This window comes from Galeopterus variegatus, unplaced genomic scaffold (genome assembly GCF_000696425.1).
Source record: "Galeopterus variegatus unplaced genomic scaffold, G_variegatus-3.0.2 Scaffold438, whole genome shotgun sequence".
NCBI lineage: Eukaryota > Metazoa > Chordata > Mammalia > Dermoptera > Cynocephalidae > Galeopterus > Galeopterus variegatus.
Window position 1 is genome coordinate 474,684 of NW_007726549.1, and position 22,347 is coordinate 497,030.

Consider the following 22,347-nt stretch of genomic DNA (forward strand, 5'->3'; position numbering starts at 1 on the left):
CACAAAAAAAGACAAAAAAAAAAGAAAAGAAAAGAAAAAGCTATGCATGGATTAAAAAAATTTTTTTTGCATCAAAATAAACTCATACTAACTTGTAACATATCTGAACAGGATCTAGTTTGAGGCACTGAGAAGGGTAAGACTCAGTTTGAAAAGAGCTCCTACTAGAGCAACATGAATTGTGCTAAAATTGAAGCAAGAACAAACATCAAATTGATAGTGAAGCTTGGGTGGAAGGATGGGGAAATCACAGGTGCTCTACAAAAAGTGTATGAGGACAAGGCCCCAAAGAATCAGCAGTTTACAAATGGACAGCTCATGTTAAGAAGGGGCGAGATAATGTTGAAGATGAAGCCTGCAGCGACAGGCCATCCACATCAATTTGTGAGGAAAAAAGTTAATCTTGTTTGTGCTCTAACTAAGAGGACCGACGATTAACAGCAGAAGCAATGTCAACACCACAGACATCTCACTGGATCAGCTGGCACAGTTCTGGCTGAAAAATGACAGTTGAGCAAACTTTCTGCTCTGTGGGTGCCAACACTGCTGCACCCAGACCAGCTGCAGACAGAGCAGAGGTTTCAATGGAAATTTTAAACAAGTGGCATCCAGATCCTGAAGCCTTTCCTCAGAGAATTTTGACAGGAGATGAAGCCTGGCTTTACCAGTACAATCTTGCAGACAAAGCACAACCAAAGCCACAGCTACCAAGAGGTGGAAGTGGCCCAGCCAAAGCAAAAGCAGCCAGTCAAGAAAAAAGGTCAGCAACAGGTTTTTGGGATTCTAAGGCAGATCGCTTGTTGACTTTCCAGAGGGCCAAAGAATAATAACTCCTGTTTATGATGAGAGTGTTTTGAGAAAGCTAGCCAAGCTTTAGCAAAAAAAAAAAAAAAAGGAAAAGGAAAGAAAAAAGTCCCAAGAAGGCTTCACCAGAGAGCCCCCCTCCACCACAGCAATGCCCCTGCACGTTCCTCTCATCAAACGAGGGTGATCTTGCGAGAATTTTGGTGGTAACTCATTAGGCATCCACCTTACTGTCCTGATTTGGCTCCTTCTGACTTCTTTTTGTTTTCCAATCTTAAAAAATCTTTAAAGGACACGCTTCTTCCTTCAGTTAATAATGTAAAAAAGACTGCACTGATGTAGTTAATTCCCAGGACCTCAGTTCTTTACGGATGGACTAATGGCTGGTATCACTGCTTACAAAAGTGTCTTGAATTTGATTGAACTTATGTTGAGAAATAAAGTTTCTATTTTTCATTTTTATCTTTTAATTCCATTTTTCCATGAACTATTTGAAGTCCCCTCATATATTCAGAAATGAATAAAAATTGTCAAGCCAGTTTGACAAAGCCTCGTCTGGAGTGTGGGTAGGCGTGTACATCTGTGTGGAGTGGCAGGCACTGTGGCCACAGCAGCACTGTTCAGGGCTGTTTTCCCGAGGTCACTACTGGTTGATCAGGGCAGGAAGTGATGCTCGGATGGCCTCGTGAGCAGAAATTACAGGGAGCAGAGTTTCCCTTTAGGCATGGAAGAACATTCTAGTGGATAGCTTGAACACACTGCTGTGACCCAAAGAAGTGAGAGGGTCCAGCTGTGGCAGCTGGGATGCCCAGGTAGCCCCCATTGAGCGTGGTGTGCAGGGATGCTTACACTGGGAATGGGAGGGGGCTGGAATTTGCCTTCAACTCCAAATTTTTTAAGATACTTCCCAGACATCCTCAAAGCCTAGACAGCAGGCGAGGCCAGTTCTTGAAAGAATCGGAGGGGATCGGGGTACACATCCGCAGAGGCAGAATGCAGAAGCAGCTTGCCAGGTAAGAATACGACCGTGAATCACGACGTCTTGCATCGAATCCCACTTTGAACCATTCAGACGACTGAAAGCCTAACTATGTTCCTCACACAGCACTAGGTGTGCAGCATTCACGTCCTGCATCTCACGAGGTTGCAGGACAAGCATTAAAGCTGTGCTTTACGGAGGAGAACACCGAGGCCAGGGGACAGCGTGTGCTTCCTGCGTGTCACCCGGCCGGTCAGAAGCAGAGCCGAGGCCCTGCGTCGGGCTTCCTGACTCTGAGCGGGAATGCTTTTCTCTGCGTGGCTCCTGCCCTGCTGCAGTGCTCCAGGCTGGTGGAGAAGATGATGCCAAGTGTATCTTTGGAGGCTGTCTTGAAAATCGCTGATGATACAATGAAACAGAATAGGAACCATGGGCTGGGAAGGCTCCTCCCCACCCAGTTTTTCTAGGAGGGAGCAGGAAGGAGCTCTGAGTGTGGCAAGAGGCCACAGGTGGGCATATGGGAGGCCCCTGGTGACCCTGCTTGGCCTGACAGTCAGCTTTGAGCATTGGGGAGACAGAAACATGCCTCCTCAAGCTGGTGTGGTAAAGCAACAATGAGTGCACTCCCAGTTGTCAGGTATGGGCAGTGTGAACAAGTCAGAACTTTGCTGAAAGGAGACACATAAGATTAAAGCTGTAGTTTGCCCCTGTTCATTTCAGCCATTCGAGAAGGAGGGGGGATGGGCCTCCTGCCGCACAGTTCTGCTCAGGAACCCTGGTTTCCGGGAACTCTGTCATGCCAATAGCATGTTTAAAGAGTCTGTGTTCAAGAACTTTCTCCTGTACACGCACACACATTCTTGCCATTACAGGAAAGAGAGACTGGGTTTTAAAGTGTGAAGGTTTGACGGTATGAAAAAGGACAAAAATTCTATATGCATCTCTAAAATAGAAAGTCTTCAGACTGTTCTGCATGGTGCTGTTCTACAGCATGTGAACTGACCGGCAGCAGTCATTTTCCAAAGTCCCAAGTGTGGATGAAAGTCCCCCAGTGGGACTGAGACCTAGAGTCCTTCCTTTCCAGCTGGGTATTGGGAGGAGCCACAAATGTAGTGGATTTAGGATTCTGCTGTCTTATTTATACTGACACTCCCTGTGGCTAATCTCTAAAGCAGCAAGACTATTGGGGATGGGGGGAGTTAGGGATTGGGGGTGACCAAAGTCACTTTGGAGAGACAGACATAGGCTAGGTCCTGCCATGAATGGATTTGTGAGATTTACTCCTGACTGAGACTCCCAGAACTGTTGGAGGTGCAGTCACCTGGACTAATTTCCAGCAATGGTGGACAGACCCAAGTCCTCTGCCATTTGGAAAAACTGTGTAAATATGGGTGAGGGGTCAGCAAAGCCTGGATTCTGAGGTGAGAGGATGTTATCTCCAAATGCCAATCTTTCCAATGAGTGAGTAAACACACACATTTGGCTTGGAAGTGAGGGCCTGGCCTGAGGGGAGAAAAGGACCCCCTACCAAACAGCATTTTTCTCTAAATACCCCTTGAATTGAGACACAGTTGCCTGGTCTCCTGCAGCCTATTCTGTGTGAAGAATGTCTTCCCCAGCCTCTCAGGCTGAGACTTACCAATTGTTTAGGAATTAACCCTCGGCCATCCAAAGTCTTGCTCTGTCGTCTTTATCTCTTTCCTGCATTCTACCCCTCTGGTTTGGGGGCACCTTTTATGGACCTGGAGGTGACAGAGGAGTTGCCCTGCAGATGCTTCCTGTGTGCACAGTGGGATCACAACCTCCGTATGGGCACCATTGCTTTAAGAAAACAGGCCTGCTTCTTCGCAAACTCTAGTCGTTTTCCTTGGAATCTGGCCATGGAGAAATTAGGTCTGCAGAGTCCAAAGCAAGCTTCCCCAGAGCTTTACAAACACGCCGGCGCGGCAAGGCAGCACCTCCAGTGGTGTCTGCCCTGAGCGCTGAGATCTGTGGTCCATTTGCCACACGGGGTGGCACCACACCGCTCAGATAGGGTTTTTAGCATCCTGGGCCTCACTCATCCACACTTCAGCACACAGGCACTGGAGACCCGGTGACCTTCGGAACTGCTCGCTCTTTTCTCCCCACCCTGGGATCCAGCTCTCTGGAGCTTGACCCTCCCTCTCAGGGGAATGTTGGAAACATACAGAGTATTCCCAGGAACTCCGAGGTAGGGGGCGGCAGGGTGACTTCTGTTCCTAGGGGCTGGAGACACAGTTGTAGCTCTGTTTCTGCTGATACCGGCCTCTTGGCTTCTGCCTTAATGGGAGCCCTTGGTTTTGACGTGAGGTCGCTGCACCGGGTCTGAACGCAGCATGTGTGCCTGAGTGACAGACTTGGTATTTACACAGGCCACTCTGATAAGTGCACGTGTGTTGATAATGTTGTGCCTTTCGACACCACAAACATGTCAACGTGTATATGCGTGCACACACAGACAGACGTGCCGTCGGCTGGGCTGGGGTTTGATAGGGGTTTTTATTTTATTAAAAAAAAATTTTTTTAAGCTGTCCTCCCAAAGGTAACATCTTTGTGAGCAATATTTCCCGCCAGAGTGCGTTCACCTACAGCCGCCTACGTCGCTGAGGGCCACCCTCCGGGGCCCCACCTGGAAAGGTGCCGCGTTTTGCATACGCACACGCCCCCCTCCCTGCGGCTCGCCCTCGCATTTCTCCAGGGATTACGGAGCAGCCCTTCCTGCCTCGGCCTCCCTGCCCTCCGGTCGCCGGGAAACGGCCTGTCTTTGTGCTGTAGCTCGGAGAACAAACCCGAGGCGGGTAGCACAGCGCGCAGGGCGGCGGACTTCGGTGTCGCTCGCGCGCCTGTNTCCGAGGTCTCTTGACATCCGAGGCGGGGACGGGGTGCTCCAGTGGCAAGAACAGCAGGACCCGAAGCGCAGAGAGCGCGGGGAGGGCCGACGGGACGCTGAGCGCAGCTCCTGTTCACTTTCGTGGGCTCCAGGAGGATTGTCACACTCTTTCCTCACACTCCAGGGCTGCTGCCCGCGGCCGGGAAGAGAAGTCCATAGACGCTGGGCTCTCGGGCTGCAGACTTGTTCCTACCCCCCTGCGTCTCTCATTTGCACAGATCCGCAGGTAATTAGACAGATAACAACGGAATTAGCTCGTGTTCATCTCCTCGGTGGCGAGTGGGCCTCTGCAAATTAGAGTCCTTCCCACCAGCCTGCCCACCCGCCTGGGGTCCCTGTCAGAACCCCCTCCTGCTCAACAGGCAGTTCTTCAGTGGGAAGGAAAAAAATCCCGGGAAGGAGAAAAACGAAAACAAAACCACTCCAGCCCGGTCGCCTTTGATAGGAGTGAATCCAACCCTGAATTCTTCGGGAGCAAAGTTTGGGCTCTCAAATATGCGGATAGTGACCAAGCCCCGGGTGTGGGTGCGCTAACACAGGGTGACATCCCGAGGGCCTTTTGAGGAGGGGTTGGGCAGGAGGTGGCTGCATACTCAGCTCATCGGAAGTGTGCGGTGTCTTTAACCACTGCTGTGGATGCTGAAAGAGGGGTGTGCAGACGCCCAGCACCCCCAGAGTGAGGACGGGGTGGGGATGGGAAAGGAACACCCCGAATTTTGAATATTCTTGATTATCTGAGGGAAGGAAGGCAGGCTGTAAAGTGCCCGACGTTGGATGGCCGGGCTGGGCCTGCAGTGGCAGGGCCGGGCGCCTCTGCCCTCGGGGCTAACCTTCGGGCAGGCACCGCAGCGCATGGAGGGGACTGCTGAGCAGGACACAGAGCAGACAAAGCGTTGGGCGTCCTGCTGCTGTGGCGCCGTCCCTGTGGCCCGCAGGACCTCCCTTCTCCCCTTCCTCCTGCCCCAGAGGCTTGGCCAGCTCTGCTTGGCCCGNTGAGCTTCCAGTCGGACGTGGGCGCCTACCAGAGCGGCCGCTTCTACGCCAAGCCGCCGCAGTGCGTGGACATCCCGGCCGACCTGCGGCTGTGCCACGACGTGGGCTACAAGCGCATGGTGCTGCCCAACCTGCTGGAGCACGAGAGCATGGCCGAGGTGAAGCAGCAGGCCAGCAGCTGGGTGCCCCTGCTCAACAAGAACTGCCACATGGGCACGCAGGTCTTCCTCTGCTCGCTCTTCGCGCCCGTCTGCCTCGACCGGCCCATCTACCCGTGCCGCTGGCTCTGCGAGGCCGTGCGCGACTCGTGCGAGCCCGTCATGCAGTTCTTCGGCTTCTACTGGCCCGAGATGCTCAAGTGCGACAAGTTCCCCGAGGGGGACGTCTGCATCGCCATGACCCCGCCCAACGCCACCGAAGCCTCCAAGCCCCAAGGTAAGGNCGTGTTCATCTCCTCGGTGGCGAGTGGGCCTCTGCAAATTAGAGTCCTTCCCACCAGCCTGGCCACCCGCCTGGGGTCCCTGTCAGAACCCCCTCCTGTTCAACAGGCAGTTCTTCAGTGGGAAGGAAAAAAATCCCGGGAAGGAGAAAAACGAAAACAAAACCACTCCAGCCCGGTGGCCTTTGATAGGAGTGAATCCAACCCTGAATTCTTCAGGAGCAAAGTTTGGGCTCTCAAATATGCGGATAGTGACCAAGCCCCGGGTGTGGGTGCGCTAACACAGGGTGACATCCCGAGGGCCTTTTGAGGAGGGGTTGGGCAGGAGGTGGCTGCATACTCAGCTCATCGGAAGTGTGCGGTGTCTTTAACCACTGCTGTGGATGCTGAAAGAGGGGTGTGCAGACGCCCAGCACCCCCAGAGTGAGGACGGGGTGGGGGTGGGAAAGGAACACCCCGAATTTTGAATATTCTTGATTACTGAGGGAAGGAAGGCAGGCTGTAAAGTGCCCGACGTTGGATGGCCGGGCTGGGCCTGCAGTGGCAGGGCCGGGCGCCTCTGCTCTCGGGGCTAACCTTCAGGCAGGCACCGCAGCGCATGGAGGGGACTGCTGAGCAGGACACAGAGCAGACAAAGCGTTGGGCGTCCTGCTGCTGTGGCGCCATCCCTGTGGCCTGCAGGACCTCCCTTCTCCCCTTCCTCCTGCCCCAGAGGCTTGGCCAGCTCTGCTTGGCCCGACCGAGCTGGAGTCCATTCCCCGTGGCCACTGCTGTCTCTTTCAGGGACTGTGTGCAGACATGCAGTGGAACTGTTCCTTTTGGGAACAGCTGTGGGGAAAGTGGCTGAAGTCCGAGGGAAGAGGGGACTGTCGGGCTGCGTGCTTAGGACCCCCAGAAGGCTGTGGTAGGGTGGGGACCCACACTCGCCGTGCCCTGGCTGCCTTGCCCCTTGCTGCTGCTATGCTTGTTTGCACTCTCTCTCTGTCCTGCTTTCTGCCCCAGGAGTGCTCAGGTGGCCACCCTCCCAAGACCAGAGACAGAGCTGTGAGAGGACCCCTCGGGAGTGGGACTTGAGACTGGCTCTCCCCTCAGTGAAGAGAGGCTTGGCCCTGGGAGGAGGCACGTGTTCCTACTCAGGACCGCAGTCCCGGGGTCCTCGGGAGTCCCCGGGCCCCATGAGGGAGGGGTCCCCGGGTCCCATGAGGGAGGGGACCTCGCTCTGCTTCCTTCGAGGTTGCCAGGCAGGCCACTGTCTGCTCAGCTAAGCGTGGAGGTGGAGGGTGGCCTGTGTGTGCGTGTGTGCATGTGTGCAAGTGCATATGTTGATCTTTAAAAATTTACTCAGTCCTGGTTCCAGGGTTGGGCTTTCTCCTCTGCCCCCCATAAGCATTAATAAAGCACAAAACCTTTTAGTTTTTTGTTCATTTGCTTTAAACATTATTTTGAATACACCTCAGCACAGTGATTTAGTTCAGTCTCTCAGGTGGCTGACCGCGGGGCTTGTCCTGTCGAGGTGGCCTGCAGGGCCCCAGGGGTGCCGAGGAGGCACAGATTATATTGCAGTGTGCATTCCTCCTGTTTCTGGCCCACGCTGCTCCAGAGTCAGCTGTGAGGACAGCCAAAGCTGTTTCGAAAACACACAGCGTCCACCCCATCCTGAGAGGCACTGAAGCCCGAGTCCCTGTGGGACTGTGGATGTGCCCTGTGGGGGGCAGAGCCCTGGGCTCCCCACCAGATTAGGGGGCTCTGCGTGTGACAGGAGAGGCAGTGAGTGTGCCAAGGGGACGGGGTCGCACCGTGATATTCTGACCATCCTGGCCTTGCTACTTGTTTGGTCAAGACCCAAAGCCCAGTTCACTGCCCTGGTGTGGGTAACATGGTCTTTCCATATCACGGGATTGCCTTTCCCTTTTTTTCTCCTCATGGAAGCAAGAACCATAGCGCAAAATTCCTGGGAAGTTTTTTTCCTTTGTCAGCAGCACTATCTCCAGAACCCACCCTCAGGTTCTGGATGCAAAGCAAGTTTCCAGCATCTGGGCCAAGGCCAGTCATGCCGTCTTCTGCCTGGAGTGTGCTTCCTGCCGACGGGAGTCTGGGGGTGTCTGGTCCAGGGTGCAGAGTACTGGTGGGAGAGGAATCTGTCAGTAAAGACTCAGGGGTGTGGTCTCTGCTGGGGACGCTGCTTGGAAGTGGTGAGGGGTCTGTGGACCCCTGTGTCACCTGGGAGGGCTGTGCAGCTCCCTCTTTCTCCTCCACCTTTGAGATTTTGCCCATTTCACTGTCTGAGCTGCAACGGGGCTCCAGGGGCAGGGAGGTGCTGCCACAGAAGCCGCTCTGGAGAGGGCAAGGAAGGAGGAGACGGAGGAGGAGCACAGGCTGCTCATGCGTCAAACCCCGCCTGGCCTTCCGTCCCCTTGGCTTCAGTCTTGGGTGACTTTCCTGTGCTCTGCAGCTCCAGCCTGGCTGGCCTCCTGGGCTGTGCTGGTGTGGCATGCCCTTAGAATGTGCTAATGCTTTCCTAGGTCGTCCATACACTCCAAGTTGTTTGATAAGTGTTGGTGACGATGACAAGCCACTTCAGTGTCTGGAGGATTCCACCGTTCCTCCTCCTCACTGCCCTTCCCCGGAGGCCCACTGCCTCCTTGAGACCGCTCCTGCTTCAGCAGCTTTTTGGCTCGAAGGAGGCCTCTGGCCCTGCCTCAGAAGTTTCCCTCCCCAGGGGCTTATCCGCCTCCTGGTGGCATGTACGCCTCCCCCTCCCCCAAAGCACTTCACAGTCGCTCGTGAAAGAGCCTCCAAAGGGTGCCGTCCAGCCCCGTCCAGCCCCGTTGTCCTCCCATTTGGCGGCTGGCGCTAGTGCCTCCCCCACCCCACCCAGCTACTCTCCTTCCTGCCGCAGCCCTTTTGGAAGGGGGTGTGCAGGGCCCTGGGGCTGCAGTGTGTGAGTCTGACTGCTTCTTTTTCTCTTGGCTTCTGGAGAGCTGTTCAGATTGATCTGCTATCTTGCTGGGAGACTGGAAAGGGGAAAGGGGCAGGCAGGAATCCGAGGGAGGTATCTAAAGGAGAGGGAGACAGGACAGGAAACAAACAACCAGAATAGATCTTTTTTGCTTATAAGCCAGCTTTTTCCAGGGACCTACAACACCGCACAAGTCATCATTCACGGGACCTGCCCACACCTAGCTCCAGCTAGTGTTGGTTTAAACAGTTGTGTCATATTCCAGGCTGCTCATGCGTCAAACCCCGCCTGGCCTTCCGTCCCCTTGGCTTCAGTCTTGGGTGACTTTCCTATGCTCTGCAGCTCCAGCCTGGCTGGCCTCCTGGGCTGTGCTGGTGTGGCATGCCCTTAGAATGTGCTAATGCTTTCCTAGGTCGTCCATACACTCCAAGTTGTTTGATAAGTGTTGGTGACGATGACAAGCCACTTCAGTGTCTGGAGGATTCCACCGTTCCTCCTCCTCACTGCCCTTCCCCGGAGGCCCACTGCCTCCTTGAGACCGCTCCTGCTTCAGCAGCTTTTTGGCTCGGAGGAGGCCTCTGGCCCTGCCTCAGAAGTTTCCCTCCCCAGGGGCTTATCCGCCTCCTGGTGGCATGTACGCCTCCCCCTCCCCCAAAGCACTTCACAGTCGCTCGTGAAAGAGCCTCCAAAGGGTGCCGTCCAGCCCCGTCCAGCCCCGTTGTCCTCCCATTTGGCGGCTGGCGCTAGTGCCTCCCCCACCCCACCCAGCTACTCTCCTTCCTGCCGCAGCCCTTTTGGAAGGGGGTGTGCAGGGCCCTGGGGCTGCAGTGTGTGAGTCTGACTGCTTCTTTTTCTCTTGGCTTCTGGAGAGCTGTTCAGATTGATCTGCTATCTTGCTGGGAGACTGGAAAGGGGAAAGGGGCAGGCAGGAATCCGAGGGAGGTATCTAAAGGAGAGGGAGACAGGACAGGAAACAAACAACCAGAATAGATCTTTTTTGCTTATAAGCCAGCTTTTTCCAGGGACCTACAACACCGCACAAGTCATCATTCACGGGACCTGCCCACACCTAGCTCCAGCTAGTGTTGGTTTAAACAGTTGTGTCATATTCAACAGCTGTAGGCCTGTGCATGGCTTTGGATCCTAGGCTCTGGGGCCCTTCTTTTAGATCCTCAGGTCACCCTGCAGAAATTCCAGAAGACCTTTAACTCCTTTCATCCTGGTCCAAGGGCTGACCTCTTCCCCAGGAATTGTCTTCCCCCCTAACTTATAACTTCTGTTTCTGCCCTGTTTCCTTCCTAGGCACAACTGTATGTCCTCCGTGTGACAACGAGTTGAAATCTGAAGCCATCATTGAACATCTCTGTGCCAGTGAGTTTGGTAAGAAAGTGCTCCGGCCACCTTCGGGGGTGGTGGTGGTGGGGGGTTGGAATTCCCTGTCTTCTCCTAGCCTGTGTCCCCTGGGGACAGAGAACCTGTGGTGGTCTTGACTTTTGTCCTCTCCAGAAGGCTGCTTTTCTCAGGCAGAGAAGAAAGATAGGGTGGGGAACTGGCCTGTTTTTATTAAAGTCAAAGTGCTTCTGCCTTTCTGCGTGGTGGATCACTGGGCAGAGTTTTGGGGACCTTCTCTAGGAGCGGAGGGATGCACATTTGGGGTCAAGTCAAGAGGAGCTAGGGGCAAACCAGACTCCCTCGGAAGCTCCAGGAGGTGCAGCCCTGTCACCTGCTCCAGTGGGTAGCCTTGGCCAGGAGGGCACCCCAGGGTTGAAGTGGTGACCATGGGGTGCCCTCCCACGGAGGAGGGGCAGACTTCATTGCTTAGGGGATTCAGAGGAGGGTCCCCAATCAGGTTCTTCCAGGCAAAGGAGGTTGACATTCCCACGGTAGTGTGATTTCTCTCCCTTCCTCCCTTACCACTCTGGGGTTAAAAGAGAATTCTGGATCAGCACTTGCAGCTCCAGGAGAAGGAAGGGTTGGATATGCCCTGGGGAGCAGCAGATCCCAGGGGCCTTTCAGGGTCGGTCCCTCATAGTCTGACCGGTGGAAGACCTGACTTCCAAACACCCTGGAGTCACTCCTCTGGGAGAAATAAGTGTACACTGCATCCTTCTGAAGGCCAACTCTCTGTCCTCCCTCTCTCACTTCTGTTGTACACGGATGCAGAGAAGTGACTCTGGCCAGGCCTAGGTTGGGGGAGGACAGGTTTGGCCTGATGCTGAACAACGTATTTCTTATAATACCTACTCTGTGTCCCTGAGGTTGAATTTCTTACATAGTTCTTACCAGGAAAAACATAAAGGTAGGTAACGTGAGTCTTTGTGTGCATTCAGAGCTACCTCCTCCACGTTTTCATTACAGGAAAGGGTCCTATGCTGGTAATGGGCTGAGTCTGCATGAGCTGCACCCACATGTGGGAGCACACGTAGGTTGAAGGAAAGTGTCTATTGTGACAGGGACGTTCTTGGGGTATTTGTAATTGTGGATGAAGATGGAAAGTTGGAAAGTTCAGACCCTTTGCCACTAGAGCTTCTTGAGAATGGATAAGTTTCCTGTGTGTTCTTTCAGTGTTAGGCATCTGGGACCTCTAGGAAAAATTGGGTCTACTGTACATTTAGCTGCTTGTTTTGGAGTCACACCCTTTTTTCTTGCTGCCATTTAAGATTAACTCAAATAAAATTGTAGTACCACCTGCAGCGGTGCAGGCGTGCTCTGGTTGCCCCACCATCCAACAGCAGCAACGTTTGCTTCCTGATGTTAATACTCTGGCTTCGTCAGGGTTCCAAAAGCTGGGCCGAGCCTGGGGGGGGCTCCTGCTGTGAAGTCTGTGGTACACAGCCCCACACTGCCTCAGCAGCAGGCTTCTAACTCACAAATGGGGGTGAGGGCTTAGAGGAAACAAGGACAGATTCAGTCTCTCAGAAGTCCTCACGAGAAGCCTTTTGTCGCATGGTGGGGGCAGGAAGACTGCTCAGAGACGGCTCGGACCCCAAGGACTCTCATCAGGGGTAACTAAGGGGCTGCTCTTTTAGATTTCATCGATCCTCTGCAGAAGCTGAAAATCACAACACTCCCTTTTAGAAGTTGGTCCTCTGACATTTAGCAAACCCAGGGAATCATATTAAACTCTGAAAGGTAATGTATTCACTGATAGTTTATATTCATACGACATCTATCAGGCTCAGCTCCTGAGGGAAGTGCTGGAAAACCTGGAACTGAGTGTGTGGCGGTGACTGGCAGGTGATACCTTTCTATGAGGGAACTCAGAATTCAGCGCATCAGCTCATTTCTTGATTCGTGTATCCCTTCATTCAACATTTATTGAGTACAAAATACCGTGCTATACACTGTCATCCAAAAATACCTACCTAGAATAAATTCAGATTAAATTTCTAAAATTTAAAAATCTGGATCAAACCCTGATCAGAGGCGTCGTGGAGACATTCTGTAACTCCTAGGCTGCAGCGGGGACTGTGGGATCTGAGGCCAAAGTTGATGTTAAGGAGCTTGCGAGAGGCAGCTCCCTGTCTTGTGCTCAGGATCTGTGTCTGGAACTCACCTGCCTGAAATCGTCATCGGGTCTCCTCCCCTCTCTCGCGGATGCTCACCAAAATCCTGGTACCCGAGGCTGGTGGCAACTAGTTAAACTGGAGACGTTCCCTAGACGTAGCCTGAAGAGGTAAGCCTTGAAAGAAATTTTAATGTGGCAAGGTTGACTTTACTCAGATAACTTGCCTGGGATGGATGTCCTTTGCCTGCCACAACAGGTAGCCACTGAGTCAGCAAGCCACCAGCTGCTGCGGACGAGGGAGGGGTGCACCTGTGCCAACAACCATTCAGGACCTGGTCAATCTGAGCCATTAGTTTTTGGGGCTGTGCTCCCTTAGTTCTGAGGTTATTTTCTTTCTTAGTTCATAGAATTCTTGAGTTCCTCCTTGACCTTGGAGGTCGTCTTGTCGAATCCTCCTATCTGATCAATAAAGAATCTGAGTGTCCCTGCTGGAACGCTTCTCTGCCCATGCTGTTCTCGCTTAAGAGAGCACGCGCAGCCGCTGGGCTTCCCACAGAGGTTCCGATGGACTCAGTGCAGGGGTGCTGCATGCCAGACTTCTTTGATCTGGACTTAGGAGAGACCTTTTGGCGTTTTTTTGTTTGTTATGTCCTTAGGGAACAATACACAGGATTTCCCCTCTCTCTCTATCTCTCTTTCTCTCTCCCTCCCTCCCCCCGCCCAGGTGGGGTGGCTGAGCTCTGCTCTGCTCTGCCCTTCTTTGTACCCTGGAGAAGCAGCCACACCGAGAAGCTTGTTTCTCGGCTCAGCTCCCTTCGCTCCCTTCGAGTGAGCGAGGCGGTCAGCCCTGCTGATGGGATTCAGCTGGAAAACAAAGGCCCTCAGCCACACAAGCTGACAGCCAGCAGCGAAGAAAAAGAGCATTTGACTCCCTACTCCGGGGATCAAGCTTTGCATCAAGCGGCCTGCCATCCCAGTGGGAAACACCAGGCTGCTGCGAGGCTCTCCGTGGGCCCAGGAACGGGGCTGCGTTCCTTCCTGTCAGCACGCACGTGCGCCCTCCTGCCGGTGCACCCGTGGGCTCCTGCAGCCTCCGTGGAGCTGGCCATGCCTGGCCCATTCCCTTTTCCCCGGGCAGTGTGCTTTTAACCCTCTGGCAGGTCTGCTTGGCCATTCTTCTCTCCACCCCTGCACTGTACCCCCTCAGTTCAGAGCACATATTTTTTCCCCAACAGGGAAAAACATCAGCAGAAAAGCCTGTGTGCTGATGCTCAGGAATGCAGCTGGATCAGCCTGGATCAAGCACCAGATGTGGGAGGCCAGAAGTTAGATGGTGCAGCCTGTGTGTGCAGCCTGGCGGCCAGCCTGCCTGCTGTGTTTGTCAGGCTGCACGCTTTGCTTCTGTGTTCTGCCCGCCTTTCCCATGATAGGACGACAAGCTGCTGCTCCTGCCTCTTAGGCCAACGTAGCATTTGCGAGCTGCTGCTCTAACAGTCTTGCTGCTAACAGCTCAGTGCCACTGAGGTTAACTTGAAGGTTCCTTCAGGTTAGCTTATCCCAGGGATGTGAGGGTCTGATTTATCTCTGCTGTGAGGTTAGCTGCTTCTGCAGTATCTGGAAGCACCCTTAAGCTGTTCTGGCAGAGATTTGCATGGTGAGGTACTTTTGCTTCCTCTTATACTGGCTTCTCCAGTTTTTTGAACTTAAGAGTTCAGGTGGCAATATCTTTAGAAAAAGATTTCTTTGCCCCAAGAAAATTTCCTTGCCTTCTGGAAGGATGTTTTTTTCCCCTTCCGTTCTCATAAAGACAAAAACTATGCTTTGCAACACTAAGATTAGTCAAATAGAAAAGAAAAGAAAGTCAGTTGTCCCAGTTAGCATTTGGGAGTATTTCCTAGAAGTGTTTGCTGAGCCCCAGTGCCCTCACGAATCTGTTCTCACTCTGCTTCACGCTGCTTTCAAGATATGTTGGCTGTGCCGCTGTTTGGAGACACAGTGCTTTACTATGAAGGGCGGTCTGATCTCTTGCAAAAAGTAGGCTCAGTCTTTCCAAACTAAACCTTGGGTTTCCTCCTGAAGATGAGGAAAACTGGCTGCCAGCAGTCACTGCAACATCTGTAAGCTGCTTGAGAGCAGGCTTTGTATCCCGTACCATATTTTGCCTGTTAATTGTGAGAGCTTTGCACCACTGACAAAAAAAAACATACTTCAGGTTAAGATGTGAAGAAAATCTGTGTCTTAGAATTAACAAAACAAGGCCCGTTTGTACTCTAGTAGTCCCTGGCACAGTGTCTTTGTATATGTTAGGCATGAAATAAAAGTTTGTCAGATGAGTGCGTGACTGACAGGGATGGCAAGGGTCTGGACATGGGACTTCCTTTTCCAAAAAGGAGAAATCTCCTTTCCAAGTGAATATGTGCAACTTGTTTATTGAGTTTGGGGAAAACTGCATGCCTTGTTTTGGGTGACTGAGTGCATATGCGTATACTTAAAAAACCGCCCTAACATCCAGAACTCTAGTTCAGTCAAAGTAAATCAAATACACGAAAGGAGGAACTGTCATTTCCAGGGTGGAGCTGGGGGGAGGAGAGCAACTAGTTTTTATTGTCACTGAAGATCCCTAAAATACATATCCTGCCTACAGATCTGTAAACGCTTGAAATGAGCTGTTAGGTACTTTGTGGGTGGGAAGACGAGGTTGGCCCTCTGTGAAGTGCACTGGAGGTGTAGCTCACGGTTCACAGCCTAGTCCCAATCCAGATAGTCTTCCTGTGCATGGCGTGAGTGGTACGGTGGAGAGACTGTGTCCGGACCAGAAGCCTCAGAAGCCTCTGCGTTAGTGGTCGACCCTGCTCACCTCTGGTCTTGGATGGGAGAGTTGGTGAGAGGGCCTCAAGCTTGTGGGCCTGGCCCAAGTAACTGGGCTCCAGGTAGTTTGGGCTAAGGTCACACATTGTCTCAGAAGCCTCTGCGTTAGTGGTCGACCCTGCTCACCTCTGGTCTTGGATGGGAGAGTTGGTGAGAGGGCCTCGAGCTTGTGGGCCTGGCCCAAGTAACTGGGCTCCAGGTAGTTTGGGCTAAGGTCACACATTGTGGAGGAAAAGCTGTGAAAAGAACCAAACCCCTCTGGGGAGCATGGCACACCGTGTCTCCATCACTGATGCTCTCTTGGCTGTGACTGTGGCAGGAAGACACGTCAATAGGGCAAGTTGTGATGAGAGTCACTTTAGCATTGTGGAGCCAGTGCAAGTGTACTATGGCCTGAGGAGGGACACAGAAATCCAGGAGCTGAGGATGGGCACTGTGTTCTCTGAAACTGAGTTCATCCCCCTCTGCCACTGAGTGTGTGCCCCAAAGGGTTGGGCAGGTCCCTCAACCTCCCCAGGCCTTGGTTTCCCACAGTGAAATGGCAGCTGGTGCCCAGGTAACAGGTTTTGGCGAGGTGCAGGTGAGGGAGGCGCGGGCAGGGGAGGCGGTGTGGGTGGGGAACCTGCTGGCTGGCTCAGCTGGGCTCAGCGCATGTTCCTGTGGGCGCCGTTTTCAGGGGTGGGCACTTGAGGCCCCGTCCGTGGCTGTCACGGGGGAGCTCTGTGCTTCACTCTTGGTTTTCTTACTGAAATGTTTCCTGAAGCCAGCTTATTTTCAGCTGCTCCCCCCCTCACCTCATGTGGCAAGGCTTGCTTTTCTTCGTCCTGAGTCACTTAGGTGTGGGTGCGCTGGTGCAGGGTGACTGATGCGTGCCTCCCGCCTCTCTCTTCATGGTGAAGCCCAGTTCTGCCTTTCTATTCCTTGGGATGCTCAGTCTTCAGACGGGGTGGTGCAGGCATCCTCAGGTGCCCTCCAGCCTGTGATTCTGGGACTTTCTGGTTGGGAGTGGCCATGCCCCCTTGTCTAGCCATCCTTAACTTTTTTTTATTGTGGTAACATATGTATAACATAAAGTTTACCATTTTAGCCATTCTTACGTGTTCTGTCAGTGGCATGAGCTACACGCACATCGTTGTGTGGCCGTCACCACCATCCATCTCTGGATTTTCCATCATCCAAACTGAAACCTTGTCCCCCTTAAACATGAGCTCCCCATTCCGCCTCCCCAGCCCCAGCAGCCGCCATTCTGCTTTGTCTCTGTGAATCTGACAACTCTAGGGACCCCCTAGAAGGGGGGTCATGTGGCATTTTTCCTTTTACGTCTGGCTCGCTTTACTAAGCATCATGTCCTCGTCTCTCGACGTGCGTACAAACCCTTCTGGAGAAGGCAGCAAGAAGAAGCGTTTACCTGCAAGGTCACTGTTGCTATCTGAGGCTTTTCTGGAGGGCCGGAGAAAGAGGGACGGTCGAGCTGGGATGGGGCTGCCCACAGCCCATAGCCGCTCGTTTCTGTGGGCGCTGTGTTGCTCCTCTGCACCATTTTGTCGTTGTGAAGAGTTGCCCAGTTGAAAGGGACCTGAAAGACTGGCCAGTCCGTGCCCGCATCTTACAGATGGAGGAGAATTAGATGCATTGAAGAAAGAAGTTAGTCGTTCGATTGCCCGAGGCTGCTTCCCCTGGATCCCTGACAGCTCTCCTTCCCACGGACACTTGCCCACGTAGCCAGTCCAGATTCCATCGCCTTGCCCCTTCATGTCCTCTCCTGCCAACCACGTTTCCATCCTGCCAGGAGTGGCCGAGGAGCTTCCGGGCAGGGGCATTGGGTCTCCTTCAGGACCAGAGCTTGTGGAGTGAAACACCAAAGGAGCTGAGCAGTCGTCGGCTTCCTTCTTGGTGGAGAGGCAGGCAGTGTAGTAGAGTAGAAAGAACACAGGCTTTGGGCCAAGACAGACTTGGATTAAATCCTAACTCTGCAAGCTGAGCAACCGTGAGAAAGTCTCTTAACCTCCCTGAGCCTGTCTCTTCGTTTGCAAAATATGGACGGAAATTCCCACGAGAGGTTGCTATGGGGAGAATTGAAGCACTCAATCGTGCAGCTCCTGGGGTATGGTGGCTGTTCAGTCCACAATAATTCTTATTTCTTCTTATTAGAGAGAGTTGTTTCCGGATGGAAATTGGCCTATGAAGGAAGATTCTAGCACTCAGGAAATCAGCTTTCTTGGCAAAAATATTTATGAAATAGAATGGAATGTCCAGGTTGGTTCTCTGGTTGACAGAGGATTAAACTGAAAAAGTCTTTTAAAAAGCCCATTTGGAAAAACTTTAAAAGCTTTATGCAGCTTCAAGGTGTTGCAGTTAACCAAAACAAAAGCAAACAAAAAACCCACCCAAACCCCCAAACCCTGTACGTACTAGAAGTCAGGAGATCTGGGGTTTCGTTGCACGACGCGCAGGTCCCCGTGAAGCTGGCGGGCGTCAGGCAGTTCTGACTTCAGGGCACACGGAGCTCGCGCTGAGTGTGCCCCAGCTCCAGGGCATGCCACTGAAGTGTCTTTTGTGTGTTTGTGTGTGTTTTTTGGAGATCTTGCACCTAGTATCCTACTCATGACTTATTGGGGACTGCTGCAGAGAGATTTTAGAGCCTTTTGTGCTGCACTTTCCTCCGCCCTCCCCTTTCCCCCGGCAGAACCTCCCCGGCTGTTTTCCCTTTCTTTCCAGCAGCTGCCTTGTGATATTCACTCCCTTTAACCAAAAATGGGCTATATTCAGAAGCAAATGAGAACTTAAATATTGGTACATTTCATCCAGTTTTGCAGAAATGAGCCAGAAGGTCCAATCTGTATTTTTTTTTTTAAGGGAGAACAAATGGCCAAAGAAATGTCAGGCCTTGCCCTGCCTCAACCTGCTTTGAGCAGCCAATTAAACGTGCGTTAGCATTGGAAGGCTTCTCAAAGGCCTATAGATTGTGCTTGAAATCTTTGTTTAGTCTTTCAGGAACACTGTCACATGGATGATTTATCAAAGAAAGTTGTTTATCTGGCAGTAAAATAAACTTTGGGCCTGTTCAGACTAAGATTTCTCGTGAATTTCTACCAAGGTAAACACTGGTAACTGGCAGGTTGCAAGTTCCGCGTGAAAGCCAGACACATACAATAAATATTTGAGCTACAGTGTTGCTGTGTAAGAGGCCCGGCCTGTCACTAGTGCTGCCGTTCCTACTGTACCTGGGAGGACCTGGTGCTGCAGGCCTGGCACCGTCTTTGTCTGCAGAAGCCCCCCCCTGCTGCGTTGCCTCCCTGGTCTGAGTGCCACTTAGTGTTGGCACCCGGGACTTCCTGGTTCAGAGGGGGCAAGCCTCAGGAGGGCCTCCTTCCCATCACACAAACAGCCTGTGATGAGTTACAGGGAAGTGAACCAGAAGCAGCCAGTTTAGGTTTCTTTGAAAATAGACATTCATTGAACCAAATTGGCAGGGGGCTGGGCATGTTGTTGGGCGCTGGGGCCCGGGCATGGTGGTAGGGGGTGACATCACCTTCTCATTTCTCCTGAGTCTCACTTGTAGTGGCACCAAACACTGCAGATGCTTCCCCAGGGTCTCCAGCTTCGCTAAACAGTGCTGGTTGTGAGTGATCCTTTTGGTCATGAAGAGGGCGGACGGCTCTGTGCATGCCGCAGGAGGACGTGCCCGATGCCTGCCCACGTGAGAGAGAAGGAACGCGTGGATGTTGGCGACAGGAAAGAGATGAAACAAAGCCTTCTGGGTCTTTCAGAGGAAGAGAGTGTGGCGATTGCTTGTGGTGGTTTTGCAGGGAGGGGCCGCTGAGTCGTGAAGTGCTTGTTCTCAGACAGTTCCAGACGCTAGAGATTTCAGGAGCTTGCTGGCCTTGGGGTCCTCACTGCAGGGCGGGCTTCAGCGTGGCGGAGGGTACCTCCCCTTACTGAGGCCCCACCCGGGTCCTTCTTATTCTGAGCTCCTCGGTGGGGCGAGGAGGAGGAACAGGACCCTGGGGAAGAGGTGACGTCTGTCCGTGTGTGCGGGTGCTCTTGGGGCTGGTCTGGCTCCCGTGCAGAGCCTTGTACTCGTGTCTGAGTCCTGAGAGCAGATGCTGTCGGTCTTTTAGGGTCAGGGGCTGCAGTGCGGGGGCAAGGCTGTTCGACAGCTCCAGGGCTTGAAGTACAGGTGATGCTTACCGGCTGGCAGGTATTTGGGGGCATAAAGGAGTATATTCTTCAGGGCAGGAATGAAGGGAAATTTACAGTTCTGAGAGGAGGTCTGTGAGTTGTAATGAGATGCCAAAACGAAATGGTCGTTCGGCAGTGGGGAGAATGAGGAACCGGCTTCCGTAAGAGAGAACATTCGTTCTCATTCAGGCAGGGTTCTAGGGATTTTTCTCTCTCGTTTCTCTAGCCTTTCCGTCAGCTTTCTCCGCCGGGTATTTCCTTTCAGGACTACCTGATGTCTTCTCTTCCCTCTGTGAGCTCTTTGAAAACTAGTTCACACTGGTCTAGTCAGCTTTTGGAAATGGCTTCTGGCTGAAGGAAATCCCTAATGCTGTGACTATGGCCCTGGAGCTAGAAATGGGCCTGGGGAACCACTTCAGCCCTCGGAAACCGTCAGTGCCTGAAGCGCAGCTTCTCCTGCAGCAGAGCCTGCCTGCATGTGTCGGGGACTTGGGAAGGCCTCTGTGCTTCCCACGTGCCCTTTGGCCTCAGCTCCATTCCGAGGGCTCAGTTACTGTCCTTAGCACATGAGAACCTGGCGGGAGAGCCAGGTCTTGGCTGTGCTTGTTTGTCTGTGTTCTCTGGTGACTTCAGATGTTTAGTGCATCCCACTCTGAGGCTTGAAGAAGGGAGGGGTCTGCCTCCAGCAGGGCCTGGAGGAAATTCAGGGAAATTTCCTGGAGTCGTGGATGTGGAACTGCCAGGCTTGGATGAATGGAGAAAGTGAAGAGGGGCCTTTCTGGTGTCAGGAGACGGGCAGGGACAAGGAGCCGCGACTTGAACCTAAACCAGGTACGTAAATACAGGTGAAGAGTGTCAGTTTTTCATCTGCCAGTCCTAACAACTAACTCAGCATTCTGAGTTAGGGCCAGCCCTGGCCCAAAGCGTGGCACTCGAAGGCTAGACTGAGAGGGAATCACAGAAGGAATTGGTCCTTCTGACCTGCCGCTGTCTGGTGCCCAGTTTGAAGAGTGACAGGTCCCAGCAATGCCATGCCTGCTGCTCCTGTAGAGTGACAGAGTGAATGACCAGGTGTGCTACAGGGGCAGCCATGGGCCTGAGCCAGAGATGCTGTGGAGGCGGGCAGGGCTGCAGGGGGGAAGGGGGCCAGTCACGTGGGCGAGGTCCTGGGAAGCAGCAGGCAAGGCTCAGCTGAGGAGGGCAGCCTCTCACCTGCACCCGGAGGGAGCACAGCTGGCCAGGGAGAGTCCCGGCCGGTGTTCTAAGATGCGGAGGACAGACGTCTGCAAGGTGTGCAGCTGGCCAGCACCCAGCCTCTTGGGTTACAGACCCTGTACTCTTAACATGTATTCACTTAAAAACAGGTGTGTGTGTGTGTGTGTGTGTGTTTTCTTTTGAAAATCTAAGCATCCACAGGAGGTACCCACTCTTGCACAGAGTTAATCCAACAGACAATTGCTGGGCTTCTGTGAGCAGAGTCCTGGCTGGTCCTTATACTGCATGTACTGACTTTGGAATCATCATCCAGAGAGATTTCAGTTGTGCAGGCAGAAATGTTTGTATCATTTCCTCCCAGGGCCTGGGAAGAGGGGACCAGGAAGGGCAGCCATGAGTCCTGCTCTCCCTCAGGAGTCTGCTGCCTCCTCCTGCTCAGGAGCTCTGAACCTCAAGTCAGTCCCCTGGTGTGGGAGGCAAAGCCTTTCCTGGCCAGAAGGCGGCTTTTCACTGTGCACATAAGCGCAGGAGAGGAGATTGTTCGTAGGCATGACTCTGTCTGGTTGCATGTAATAAGCGAGAAGCCTCGGAGAGCCACCGTGATGAGGGGGAGCACCCCGCTTTTTCATGCCTTGGGCTGACCACATAGGAGCTGGGGAGCTTCCGAGGTGAGGGTGGGGTGCACCTGTGGTTGAGTTCCTGGGGGGGCCAGGGCAACTTCTGGGGCCAACTTCAAGTGTGTGACGGGCTTCCCAACAGTGCCCAGCACGTTGTGCCATTTCCTGCAGTATTTCCTGCCTTTGGGAGGAAGTTTCCTTGATTCTCTTTAGCACACATTTGTGTTGGGGACTTAATAAATGCTGGCTGAACTGAGGGTGTATCAGCAGCACACGAAATGATTGCACAGTGTGAGTGGGCTGTGGTTCCTGCCCTGCAAGGCCTTACCATCTAGAGGGGATGAGAGGAAAAGTAGGTCACCGCATGGCCAAGTGCTGACATTCCTGTAATAGATGAGCATTGAGCACGGGACGGGACGTGGAGGAGGGAGCTGTTCTTCCTAGGAAGAGGCCATGGGAAGCTGCAGAGGAGCGAGAACTTGCGCTGTCTTCTGAGGAGTCAGTGGGAACTTGTCAGGCAGAAAAAAGAGCACGGAAGACACTCCATGCAGGGCCTGTTGGAGGCTGAGGCCTGGAGGCTTAGAGTGCATGGTGGGTGTGGGAGGTGAGGCCCTGAGTGCTGGGCTGCTGCTGGCAATGCAGAGACACTGGGAGCCTATTTTAAAACATTCCTGCTGTCACTCAGGTCTTAAAAGAAGACCTCAGAAAAAATAAAAGTGGAAGAGGAAGCCAAGAAGAAGACCTCTAAAGAGACATGAAAATCAACCACATCACATATTGATAAATTAAAAAAAAAAAAGACCTCAAAGAGAAGAAGGGAAGTGCTGATGGCAGGACGCAGGCACCAGCGGGAGCGATGTCCTGGGCGGGAC

The 22,347-nt window shown here is 53.0% G+C and overlaps 1 protein-coding gene across 1 annotated transcript in view; it reads left to right on the forward strand.

Annotated features, from left to right (window-relative positions):
• The first annotated feature begins 1,797 nt into the window (after positions 1–1,797).
• SFRP1 (secreted frizzled-related protein 1) overlaps positions 1,798–22,347 on the forward strand; it is a 44,864-nt gene continuing 24,314 nt past the window's right edge. Inside the window, exons 1-6 of the mRNA XM_008568765.1 lie at positions 1,798–1,817; positions 4,503–4,775; positions 4,819–4,920; positions 5,057–5,219; positions 5,630–6,122; positions 10,388–10,465. Of these exons, the coding sequence (XP_008566987.1) occupies positions 1,798–1,817; positions 4,503–4,775; positions 4,819–4,920; positions 5,057–5,219; positions 5,630–6,122; positions 10,388–10,465 (1,129 nt within the window). The remainder of the gene's footprint in view (positions 1,818–4,502; positions 4,776–4,818; positions 4,921–5,056; positions 5,220–5,629; positions 6,123–10,387; positions 10,466–22,347) is intronic.